Raw genomic sequence first — 12,532 nt, 5'->3', positions numbered from 1 at the left:
GGATTGAGTTTGAATCTCCAAGGAGAGAATATTCCATCAGACACGAGCTACATGCCTCCCTCCAATACCTCCGTGGCCAGGACAGGGAGGGCAGTTAGAAGACTGGCCGAGGAGGGGAGCTGGACTTGAACCCTGTGCCCGCTACTCCTGAAGCAGAAGCTGATGGCAGAGGCAAAAACAGGGGTAGGCAACCTTGGCTTTTTTATGACTCATGGACTTCAACTCCCAGAATTCCTGAGCCAGCCATGCTGAGGGGAAAGGGAGAGGTTTCCAAGCTGAGCCATGCTGGCTCAGGAATTCTGGGAGTTGAAGTCCATGAGTCATAAAAGAGCCAAGGTTGCCTACCCCTGGGCTACATCAAGGATTGCAGGCAGTCCTTGACATACAATCATGTTTGCTAGCAAGAATGTCTCAGCTTTAAAAGTTGGAAGAAGCTGGTAGAAGTTAAAACTCAATTGCAAATAAACAGCATTTTTATTAGTTCAAGATTTAGAAAATCTTTGTGTTTTTTTAAGTGTCTGCATTTTATCTAATTTGCTTTGCATACTGTCACTCATAGCAGAAACATTTGTTTTTTTAATCTATGTATTAAGGTTTTCTGCAAGAATCACTATCTACCGACTCAGCTTTAACCAAGGACGAATATCTAGGATATGCGCAAATTTCAGGCTACAGTGATAAAAAAAATGCAGCAAATAAAGATAAAAAAGAGATGCAAGAAGAAAAAATATTTATTGATCAGCTAAAGGCAACATCTTGGCCATCGGATAGGACTACCTTTGAGAAGCTTCAAAAAGGTAAAACTCTAAATTAACTGTTTTAATTGCAAAAATTATCTTTAGTATCTTTGCCACAGACCACAGAGAATGTGTGATTTTTCCCCCTCAATTTATATTGAAGCATTTTAATTGATTAACTAAAGAAGAACAGAAAAAATTGGCAATTACCTTTAGCTGGCCAAAACCATAAGCAGGCCAGTAATGGAGCTACTTTGAGGGTTTCATGAATTAATTTACTTCGAAAAGTTTTGTTTCAGAATTTGCACTGGCGAATGGCATTCATTTTGCACTGGTGAAATTTGGTTGCTGAATGTTCCAGAAAAGGGGTGCATAATCAAACATACTAGAAATAAACTAGATTAACCATCCTCCTTTGTACTGTTTGTGATTTTTTATCATCTAGATATTGTGAGAAGACAAGGTGATTTTAAGTTAATTTTGGCCGGAAATAGATGATTTCGTTGTACAGAGTGTTTGTCAAGCCTCTGACATCCCAAATTGGCTTCCTTTTCCAAATTAAAGCAAAGTGTTTTTTTATTTTTTATTTTTTTGTATCAAAGAATGATTTTTTCCTCATGAATCCATTTTAGTTAGAAATTAGACAAGCCAAGGTAACCCAATGTCTTTGTTTAATTGACAGTGCTAGAATGATCCAGAGTCTCATGACTCAGGGAATTAGTGGTTATTGATTCCCAGTGAAAGAGGACTAAAATGAATTGAAAGTTGCATAAAGCAAAATGTAACTGGATGATAACCTGATTAGAATACTAGAGGGTCCTAGTCAGTCATTTATGGCGAGAAAAAGTTGATTATGTCCTACCCATATTTGTTCTTGCTTGATCGTCCATGAATGAATTCAATTCTGATGGTTTAAATTGTACAGAATTACAAGAGGCTTGCAAAGAAAAAAGCGGACTCTATGCCCAGGTTTCAAAATTTCTTCCCATGCGACTATTGTCCTATATGATGCTACCATACACTTTACCAGTTGAGTCAGCCTTCTTTGTGGTCTTAAGGTGAGTGTATATGATCTAACTGCCGAATGTTCCAAGATATCTGGACATTTTTCATAAAGTTTACATCTGTGTTATTCTTCCAAAAGCTCTTCCTTATTCCTTCTGAGGGCATTTTTCTTACAGGCTAGACCTGCATATATTTATTTATCTATTTGCTGGGTTTGTATCCCACCTTTATTTTATGGAACTGCAGGCAGTGTACATAGTGCTGTGTCTTCCTATTTTCCCCCATAACAACAACCCTGTAGGGTGGATGAGGCTGAGTAAACCTGGTTTCTTGCCTAGGTTTGAAGGTGAGAACTCATTGTCTCCCTGTTTCTAGTCCAGCATCTTACAACCTGGTTCTCTTATATGTTGCAAATAAACGATGTTCTTGAGCTAGAGCAGGCCTGTCAAACACGTGGCCCATGGTGGCCAAGCCCACCTCAGGCCCCTAAGGCAAAAGAAATCCTGATACGTCACAATACGATTGGGTTTGACACCCCTGAGCTAGAGGAAAGTTGCTCATAGCTTGTATGTAGTATAAAGCTACTTAGGAGTAAGCCCATTGAGCTCAAAGGACTTACAATAAGAAAACTTGCCATCTTGTGAGTTCATGGCTGAGATTAGATTGGCCTGCTTGGTTGCATTACACTGCCTTAACTCCTGTTTATACTTATAGTCCTGTGTGTACACTTTATACTTAAAAGGAGACTCACAAGTATGTTTATTTTCCTTAGCTTTTTTGTGTTCAGCTTCATAAACAAGCGTGTTATGTGTATACTTTAAAAAACAACAACCCAAACCTATGTTTTAGTCACAGCTTTAATATCTAAGTCCATTACTTGCACCCGGTAAGAATGCACCTATGAAAATCTTATGCTTTTTTTTAGTTTTACTTTTGAAATAGAATTCAATGCTTAAAAATTTAGCTGATACCAAGAAAGCTGATGTTGGGTGAAATTTTTTTAAAAACAAGCACCCATTCTGAACAGGTTTGTTTTGAAGGACCACCTTCTCTCTCTTGATTGCAGATTCGTCCAGTGGCTTCCTGACATCCCTGAGGACGTGCAATGGATGCAGGGGCACCTTTCCCAAATGATGGGTTCAGTCTATGGCCGAGCAATGAAGGGGCTTCTGAAGACCCCGCGGTATGTTTTTGCCCCTTCTTTTCAAGGGGCAAAGATCAAAGCACCCAGAGAGCGACTTGCATGTTTAAAATTGCTTGTATTTAATTGACCCCAAGCGTAATTTGCTCTCAAGAAGCTCTGAATCCAGAGTGATCATGAAGGAAGGAAATCTTGGATGCCCCAGAGGGTGGGAGGGGGGGTTGGGAAGCCTGAAAGAGCAATCCTGCAGTCGCTTGGAAGCAGGGCCTAAGGAATCCCTCTTATTTTATCCCACCTCTGTTCTTTGACTGACTGTTCTGTACCAGCCTACGACCGGCCCTGTTTGTGTGTCAGGGACAACCCCTTTTTCCTTTTTACAGTCAATAGGCTGGAAAAACCCAATCCAAATTTATTTACAGTTCAAACAAAAAAGCAACAGAATATTTCCTTCAATAAATGAATCAAAATATCAAACGAGTCAACAAACAAGAGTTAAACAGAAGTAGCAAGAACAGACCAGGATTCCCTTAGAATGTCTCCAAAGGGTTGCCTTCAGCAACCAGCCCCACCCACACCTTCCCCTTTTATTATCAGTCCCAAGGCGTGGCTTCTCACTGCCTTCTCCTCCTCTCACTGAGTTGCCTCATTGATTTGCTCTGCTCTGCTCTGCTGGATTGCCTTCTGCTTCTAGCGTCTCTGAACAGATTCAGCTGTGACTCATCTAAGTCCGACACCTCGTACTCACACAGCTGAGCCTCATGAGGAACATGACTGGAAGGGCCAGGCTGAGAGTCCTGCAGTGCATCAGAGCCTCCCTCTGACACCAAAGGCTCTTCAAATCCCTCCTCCTCCTCCTCCTCCTCAGATTCCTCGGACTCAGCTGCTGGGAGCACAGGCTGACACTGAATCACAACGCTGACAGCCATAGCCAGTTGCAACATTAGAGAGTTTTCTTCTGCACTACAGTTAACGTGCCGCATAAAAAGCAGAATTTTCACGCATGCATTTTTCCCTAACAGTTTCAGTAATAATAACGTGAGGAGTCAGCGTACTGAAAAGGTTATTAACTACTGTCTGCAAGAGGCTTGTTTGCTAACTTTTAAAAATTAGCGAGACTTTTTGAACTTCTGGAAAAAAAAATCCCCATTGCATTGCCCGTTATATTTCAATTTAACCGTTTGTCTTGAATGGCCTAGGGTCTCCCACTTGAGCAGAGGGTTGGACTCGAAGGCCTCCGAGGTCCCTACCAGCTCTCTTGTTCTGCTATTTCTCCCATACAAATAATTCCAAGACTTGCTAACGACCATTTCTTCTTGTTCTTGCAGCAAAGTAAGTGAAATCTTGCTCCGAAAATGCCAGACAGCCCCAGGAAGCCCTTGCCATCCTCTGTCCCACACACCTCCTAAAGTGTCCCGCTCTTCCCCCAGTCTCGAAGAATGGCTCTGGGGTCTCCCCTATTGCGAAGACTTGGCGAAGGAGAAGGGTGCAGTTAGTAATTCTGAAATCTCTGGTTCCATCGCTTCCTTTTTCATGGACACTGAAACCTCTGGAGTACCTACGGATGTTGACTCTTCTTCTGAGAAAAGTTTTTACTCTGTCCCTGAAGACTAGCTTGAGGGCTGTGACATATCGGCAGGGCAATCTCCATCTTTGTGATATGTGTTCTTCTAGCACCCTTGCCGAACAATCCTTAGGATACTGCTTCTCAGCCTTAGCAACTCTTAAGGTGCTAAGTGGAAGTGGGCTTCAACTGAACGACACTTGCATCCAAATTCTGGGAGTTGAAGTCCACCTACCTTAAAGTTGCTGAGGTCGGGATGACTTTCTTTGCTACTCACTTGCCCTTCAGGCATCTTTTCTGACTTCAAGGCATCTAGGCTTCTGGTCTAGTTTCTTGATAGTGGGTAAAGCACCGTAGAACATTTTCGTACCCAAACAAAAAAATTTCAGCAGGAAGACAATCTCCATATCTTCTGTTGATGGTTTTATATTGGGATAAGCATTTGTAGGACAATGTTAACTTTTTTTGTTAAAAATTTTTTTTTTACAGTAAGATCTGTAGCTCTTGTGTGACTTTTTAAAAGGGTTTTTCCCCCCCCACACTTGTGTGGAATTACACATCTACTTAGAGAGAGAGCATACAGGAAGTTCGAGGAGTTCCTTTCTTACCTGACATAATCTGGCAGAGAGGTGTCACGCAAAATGTAGCAAACACCCTGCCTACCACAGATAGATAGGCAGACCGGGAGCAGAAAGGAACAATGTTGGATACCCTTATTTTTTAAACAGGTAAAACTATATCTCATTAAAATGTATTGTTTTATGTTGTTGTTGTTGTTACAGGGCATGTTGGAAACAGGGCATGTTGTAGAATTTCTGGAGGTCCCAAATATCTCCTTTTTGTCGGACTTTTCCTGAAATTAATCTCCAGAGCACTAGTTGGGGTAGAATGGATCTCATATCACTTCTTTTTATTTGAAACTCCTTGACTGCCACAAGGAAAACAAAGGATTTTGTAATCCTTGGGACGCTCTCCAAAATCTCATAAGAACACACCCACATACACACACTCTTCTACTGCCAGAAAAGGTTTCCATCTGCTGTTCAGGTATTCCATCTGAAGACCCCATCTTAAGCTGGAAGTCTCCAAAAGTATACATTTCTCAGAATTCCCAAGCAGCATGACTTTTACTGAGAATTCTGGGAGTTGAAGTTCATCCATTGATGAATATCCTAGAGCAGGGCTTCTCAATCTGGGCAACTTTTAAGATACGTGGACTGTGGGATTCTGGCAGTTGAAGTCCACACAACTTAAAATTGTCACGAGTTGAAAAACACTGCTCTAGAGTGCCATGTTCATGTGTAATGTAGAGTTTACATGTAGATATCCTTGAGGCTGAATTTAATTCCAATGAGTAAGATGAATCATAAAAAATAATTCACTGGTGGAAGAGAGATGCAGGGGATTTTTTGTTTTTTGTTTTACATAACTAGTGAACTTGAGAGCAGATGTCATTAGGAAATATATTGTCCAGTTTCCTTAACAGGAAAAAATAATAGAGATCTATAATGTGATTTGGAATTTGTGGATCTTAAAATTTTTCCCCTTGCTCTTCATTTTAACTTGATTTCTCTCAGAGCAAGAAGCTGATATAATTTCCCTTTTCTTCCTTTTAAATTTAAATTATAAATAAAATCCATACATTTATTTATTTCAGATTTTATGAACACACATACAATAATGTGCCAAGTTGGTATAACTTAAGCCTTAATTTGCAATAATAGTAGGACATGACAATAACATGACATCAATCAGCCATATTTCAAATGGGTTGAAGTATCTCTAATGGCAATACCTTATTAGAATATTTTCTTGTTAGGTAGTATAAATTTTCCAATCAAAGGGTTAGGGTTAGGTTGGAGACTTGTTACAAATTAAGTGGAGAATAATATCCCCATAGGAATCCAACTAGCTGCTTTTATTTATTTCAAACTGTCAACTTTTTACCAGGGTTTTTTTTCCTCTCCCCTATTTGGCATTTTAAAGAAAATCTAAAATGCTGAGTGGAGAGGAAGGGAATAAAATGTAGTTAAAACAGTTTTTCCCAGTGTTAAATGTTTGATAGCATGGACACAGACTGACTTATATTCTTTTGATGCTATTTTCAGCTGGTGCCAAAGTACTGTTTTGTATGACAACTGATCATACTTATTTTCCTAAGCCTTCACTGTATTTCCAAAATGAACTGTTTGTAATATTTCTGCAATCAGCAGTGTTTTTAAAGAACAGAATAAAGAGATGTTGTGTTTGGTGATCACTGTTTTGTTCAATATCATTAGTCAAACACTTAATTGCTTGATAGAATCACTTTAGATGTGCTGTGAATATACTGCACTTCTATACCATTTTATTTGTTCATAATGCTGCAAGTTGACATTTCACTCATCGCCCAAAGCAGTAAACGTGTTTCTATTGAGTATTTTTTGCAAATGGTAAAGTATTCATTTCTGTAATTCCTCCTAAAGTCTTCCCTTTTTTCACAGTGATTTAACAAAGCTCATTGCAAACAACAGTATATATATGGAATCTGATCCTTTTCATAAAAATTCAGATGGCTAGGAAGCATAAAACCCATGCAGAGTATTTGGCTTCGTTTTAACATTTTATGAATCATATTCTGAGATTGGGGGTGGACCAAGTCCTTGAACAGACCCATTTCAGTGGGGAGGCAAGGTGTGGGTTTTAAACAGAGTATAAAGTCCGTGTGTCCTGTATATACTACAAAGGATTATTGCTTTCCTTAAGTAATTATCTGGGTTCAGAGTTCTTTCTAAATTTGTCAAAAATTATTTACTTTTTAAAGTATTGAAAAGAAAATGCAGGCTGTGGCAAATGGCACACAGAAAACTCTTTAAAAATGAATTTATAGCAGGGAGAACATTCTGAAGAGGTAAGGGTTCAGAGCAAAATAGTTTAGCTGCAGTGTGTAGTAAACAAAAGAATGGCCTTATTGTACATAGATTACCTTCAACAAAATAAGTAACACTATTTAGAGATGCTATGACTTGGGAATAAAGCATTCCATATTTCTGATGATCTTGACTTCCAATAATTCAGCAAAGTTGAAACCGTAATGGTAAAAATGTTCAGGAAATTCAACGGTTTAAGTTAGACTGAGAACCTGAAATTATGGTCCTGAGAGAACAATTCCATTCTGCGAACCAAGAAAACATACAGGGATGTATCCATGAAATCGCCAGAAGCCAAACTCAACTTGAAAAAGACTACTGGTGTGAAAGTGAAGTGTGAGCATCATATCAGCCACAAACCCTTTAAGTATAATTTTTGAATTAATAGAATGTATGACTCCAGAAAGTTTTGGAACCTTATCATAAATAATACTCTAAAAAGCTTAAGAGGAAAAACAAATAGGAGCACATAACCATTTCTTCAGAAATTATAGAAGTACTTTCAAAAGGGCAGATATTCAGAATAGACTGAAACTTGAGCCATTACAAAAACAAAATTACTTTTGATAAGTTAGAAATTTAAAAAAAAGATAGAATAAATGGGTCTGTCATGAGAAACAATCGAGGTGAGAAGGCAGAATTTCAAATTTCAGAAGGGAAGGAGAGTGGTGGTCCTTACGTTGCTGAGGGAAGGAGGAAACTGAAATTTACGATATACCCAAGGGGAGAAAACTTGGCTAATTTAAATGAATTCAAGTCTCCAGGACCAGACAGTTGATTTCTCAGAGTCCTAAAGATTCTCCTGTTCAGCATGTTTTCGGTGAGCTGGATGAGGGAGCACATAAAAAGTCGACAGATGACACCAAGCTGGGATAGGTGGCCTTTCAGGTGAGAGAAGACTCAAAAAGGTCTAGGAAGGTTTGAGCTGATGGCCAAAATAAGTAAGATGGCATTTAATAGAAATGGACAGTTTTGCAGCTGGGCAGGAAAAAGGTAAGAAACCAGGATAGGGTGTGGAAGACATGGCTTAGCAGTAGCACGTCTAAGTGGGACCATTAAAAATGCCAATGCTATCTTGGGCTGGTTTAATAGGAGCATAAAGGTCAGACTTTAGGAGCTAATCCATTCTGCCTTGGTTGGATCCCACCAGGAATTGTGGTGGGCACCAGAGTCAAAAATAACAATAATAAATAAAAGATAATGCAGGGTGAGAAATTTTAAGCCCTCCGAAGAATGGTGAATGGATTGGGGCATGTTAAGCCTTCAAAACAGATGGTTAGGGGTGATAGGTTATCCATCTTCAAGGAGCAGGCTCATTCTCTCTTCTCCCAGTGAGAAGAGCAAAATCTCCCAGGGAGGACCCTGACAGTGAGCCGTCAGCCTTTAGTAAGGCCACAACATGGTCACTTTTCTTGTTTTCTCATGCTGGCTGGGCAATTCTGGGAACTGAAATCTACACCTCTTCAGTATCTATGGAAATTCTCAGTCATCCAGGTCATAGTTTTTCTCAAAGTTGCTTTTTCAAAAGGCAACTGGACTTCCTGGTTTTATTCACTTCTCATCCAAGAAGCTTCTTCAGCTCTGACTGGATGGTGGGGAAGGGAAGGATTTATACTCCTTGCAGACAGCTGGTCATTTGCATTCTTTTAGCACAGGGGTGTCAAACTGCCAGCCCACGGATTTCTACTGGTCTTATTTTTTTTTCTTTTTTGAGCGTTTTAAGGCAGCACGCGTCACCCTCTGTTCTCTAAGATCATCCAAAAGAGTTGCAGCTTGAACTCCTCCTGTACCCTTCTCGTCTATCTGTGCATCTTCATCCTCTTGATGTTCTCCTTCTCCAGATCCCTCTGCAGCTTCCAGAAGTGTTGATGGGGTTACTTCCAAGACATTATTATAAAAATCATGCGCTTGCTTCACATTACTCAAACAGTATCTTTTGCCATCATACATGAAGCTCAACCCAACTGGGATCTCCCATCTGAACCTTATATCTCTTTGCTTGAGCTCTTGCACAAGAAATATAAAATCCTTCCTTCTCTTTAAAATCTTTGGAGGAATTTCTTTTAAAACCAAAACTTGTTGACCAGCAATCACAACTTTGGTATCGTAGGCAGCTTGTATAACTTCATCTCTAATTTCCCTTTTTACAAAATAAACCACCACATCTCTAGGCAACTTTCTCTGTTTAGCAATCCACGAATTCACACGGAACACTTTGTCCATACCTTGTTTTAATTCAGATGCTGGATGGTTCAATACTCCCTCAAAAGCCTCAGAAACCAGCTGCTTTAAATCTTCCTTAATATTCTCTTTTAGGCCTCTAATTCTCACAGCAAACTGCATCTGGTAAAATTGGGCCAAGCTCTGTTCACTGTCAATTTTGTCTTTTAAATCTTCAATTTCCAATACTTTTGCTTCTAATAAAGCATTCTTTTGAATCAAGTCTTGCACTTGATCATCCAGCACCTCCACACATTTAGCAACTTTTTGCACTGAGGACAAAATGTCTACCTTCATTTCTCTAAGTTTCTGTTCCATCCTTTCTTCCATTCTCTGCTCCAATTTCTCCAATTTCTCCTCCATCTGTAGAAATTTAACACCCATTGACTCCAAAATTAACTGGGTATGTTTTTCAAGATCCTTCGATGTCAATACATCAGGAGAATGCAACGCCTGCAGCAATGATTGTTGTTGCACCGGAGAATTTCCAGCACTCCGAAAAGTTCTAGGGGGAGGTTTCGCCGCCATCTTTTACTTACAATTGTGACGCACTTTCACTTTAAGTTTTAAGCAAAGTCCATCAAGCTTGAGAGTAAAATAAAATCTTCTTCATCTCTTCATCTTTCCCTCTTGTACTGCTCTGCCTGCTCTTTCCCTTTCATAGTCTCTCCTTCAAGCAGGGATGGTCGCAGACGCCTGGCTCTGCTCCATAAAGTCCGGAGCAGAGACGCTGGTCAGCTGGGAGCAGCCCAGGCTACGGGGGAGTTCAATCCTTCGGCCGCCCAAGCTCCAAGCTCAGGCGGCCCCGGCGAACTCAACCCCCACCTGGGGGCTCACCCCCTCCTCTTCTCCCGAGGAGGGGGCTTCAGATTCGCCCGAACAGCTGATCGGCGCTGTTTCGGGCGAAAAAACACCAGCTGAGCCGCGGGCAGCCCGGGAAGGCTCCCTCCGTCGCCGCGGAGCCACCGGAAGTTCTATGGAACTTCCACAAAATATTTATAGTTAAGTGGTAGTTGTGCTTTTTTAAAAAAAAAAAAAAAAAGTTTTGGGATGCTATGTATGTTAATAGATTTTTTTTTTTAATTTGGAATTAATGGACAACTTACTACAGAGGAAGAGGAAGGAAGTTTTGTGGGTTAATGTGGGTTAATTTGTGTAAGAACTATTTATTAATGTGCAAATGAGAATATGTTAAGGTAATAGTGAATTGTGGAAGAACATAGATGGGAATGATGCTAGTTTTTTTTATTTTAGTTTTTTATATATATTTAGTATTATTAAGGATTGGTTTACTATATACAAGCTAGAGAGTGATGGATTTTAGAGTTTATAATTGTTAGTATATGATTGTTTATGATTGCCTTTTAGATATATACCTTGTATTTTGCTCTGGGAAGTCGGGGGGGGGGAGGGGGGAGGAGGGGAAGTGGAGGGGGGGAGGTAGGGGAGGGAGGAGGGGGAGGGGGAGGGGGGGAGATAAGGGGGAGGTAGGGAGGGGAGGAGGGAGGGGGAAGGGGGTGTTTTTTTTTTAAAGGAAAATTGTATTTTATAAAACTTTTCAATAAAAAAAAAAAATGCCAGCCCACGGGCGGGACGCGTCATGATGAACCCGCGCCCACCCCATTGCCGGCAATGGGGAAAAAGCTCCGATAAGTCACGCAACGTCATGTGACATCGCAAATTTGACATGTGTGTTTCAGCAGGTCATTAAGACCACCTGGAGGTTTATTTGTGTCATCAGGGTTACCTGAGTAGTACAAATGGGTGTGGAGCCTTCTTGAGGCTGTTGAAAAGACTATGGGATGGGATGGGATGTGGTGGGATGGGATGGGATAGAATAGAATAGATATTGGAATGAATAGAATAGAATAGAATAGAATAGAATAGAATAGAATAGAATAGAATAGAATAGAATAGAATAGAATAGAATAGAATAGAATAGAATAGAATAGAATAGAATATTCTTTATTGGCCAAGTGTGATTGGACCTGCAAAGAATTTGTTTCCCATTGCATAAGCTCTCAGTGTACATTCTTCATAAGTTGTGAAATACAACACTTCATCATAAATCATAAGATGCAACACTTAGTGGTAGTCATAGCTAAGTACTAGCTAAGATAGATGATGTTGTATCCCCTCTGTTGAGAAAGCTCTGTTCAGTTCTGACATAACTCAGGGGAGTCAAACTGGTGGCCCACGGGCCGGAGGCGACATGGTGAAACTGCACCCATTCTATTGCTGGCAATGGGGAAAAAAAAGTCACGATACATTGCAACACATCACCTGACATTGCAAGTGGGACACCTCTGACAAAGGTGCTCTCTTTAACCCTTCTTTCAAACCAGGGTGGGAAAACCAGAAAGTCCAGTTGCCTCTTGAAAAATCTCCTTTGGTACACCTCTTTAAGGTTGCCAAGTTTGAAACACACTTTTCTGGTGGATCCTCCATTGAGCGAATGAACTCTCAGGCCTTTAATCCCGACGATTTTACAGTTCTAGGATTACAGGTAGTCCTCGACTTATAACGGTTCGTTTAGCCACCGTTCAAAGTTATCACAGCGCTGAAAAATGTGACTTAGGGCCGTTTTTTCAAAGTTATGACCTAGGCAGCATTCCCCATGGTCTCGTACTCAAAACTCAAGATGCTCAGCAACTGGTTCATATTTATGACGATGACAGTGTCCCAAGGTGATGTGCTCATCTTTTGCGACCTTCTGACAAGCAAAGTCAATGGGGAAGCCAGGTTCACTTAGCGGCAGAGGCGACCAGGAACTTCTGCTCTCACCCCACCTCACCCCAGCCTACGTCTCAGGGTAGTTTTCGTACTTAGAAGCAAATGGAAAACTCGGTAGAGATCCCTTTAAGATACGGAAGGAAAGGCGAGGCTACACAGCCTTCAGCCCAGGGGTCTTCAAACTTGGCCCTTTTATGACTTGTGGACTTCAACTCCCAGAATTCCT

At 40.6% G+C, this 12,532-nt stretch overlaps 1 protein-coding gene across 1 annotated transcript in view; it reads left to right on the top strand.

Moving 5' to 3' along the window:
- LOC310642526 (patatin-like phospholipase domain-containing protein 2) overlaps window positions 1–6,698 on the top strand; it is a 31,253-nt gene extending 24,555 nt beyond the window's left edge. Inside the window, exons 6-9 of the mRNA XM_083366307.1 lie at window positions 594–797; window positions 1,663–1,795; window positions 2,809–2,925; window positions 4,209–6,698. Coding sequence (XP_083222433.1) covers window positions 594–797; window positions 1,663–1,795; window positions 2,809–2,925; window positions 4,209–4,494 — 740 coding nt within the window. The 3' untranslated portion in view covers window positions 4,495–6,698. The remainder of the gene's footprint in view (window positions 1–593; window positions 798–1,662; window positions 1,796–2,808; window positions 2,926–4,208) is intronic.
- The last annotated feature ends 5,834 nt before the right edge of the window (window positions 6,699–12,532 follow it).

Source organism: Vipera ursinii (assembly GCF_947247035.1).
Source record: "Vipera ursinii genome assembly, chromosome: 6".
NCBI lineage: Eukaryota > Metazoa > Chordata > Lepidosauria > Squamata > Viperidae > Vipera > Vipera ursinii.
This window is presented reverse-complemented; position numbering and strand designations above follow the sequence as displayed.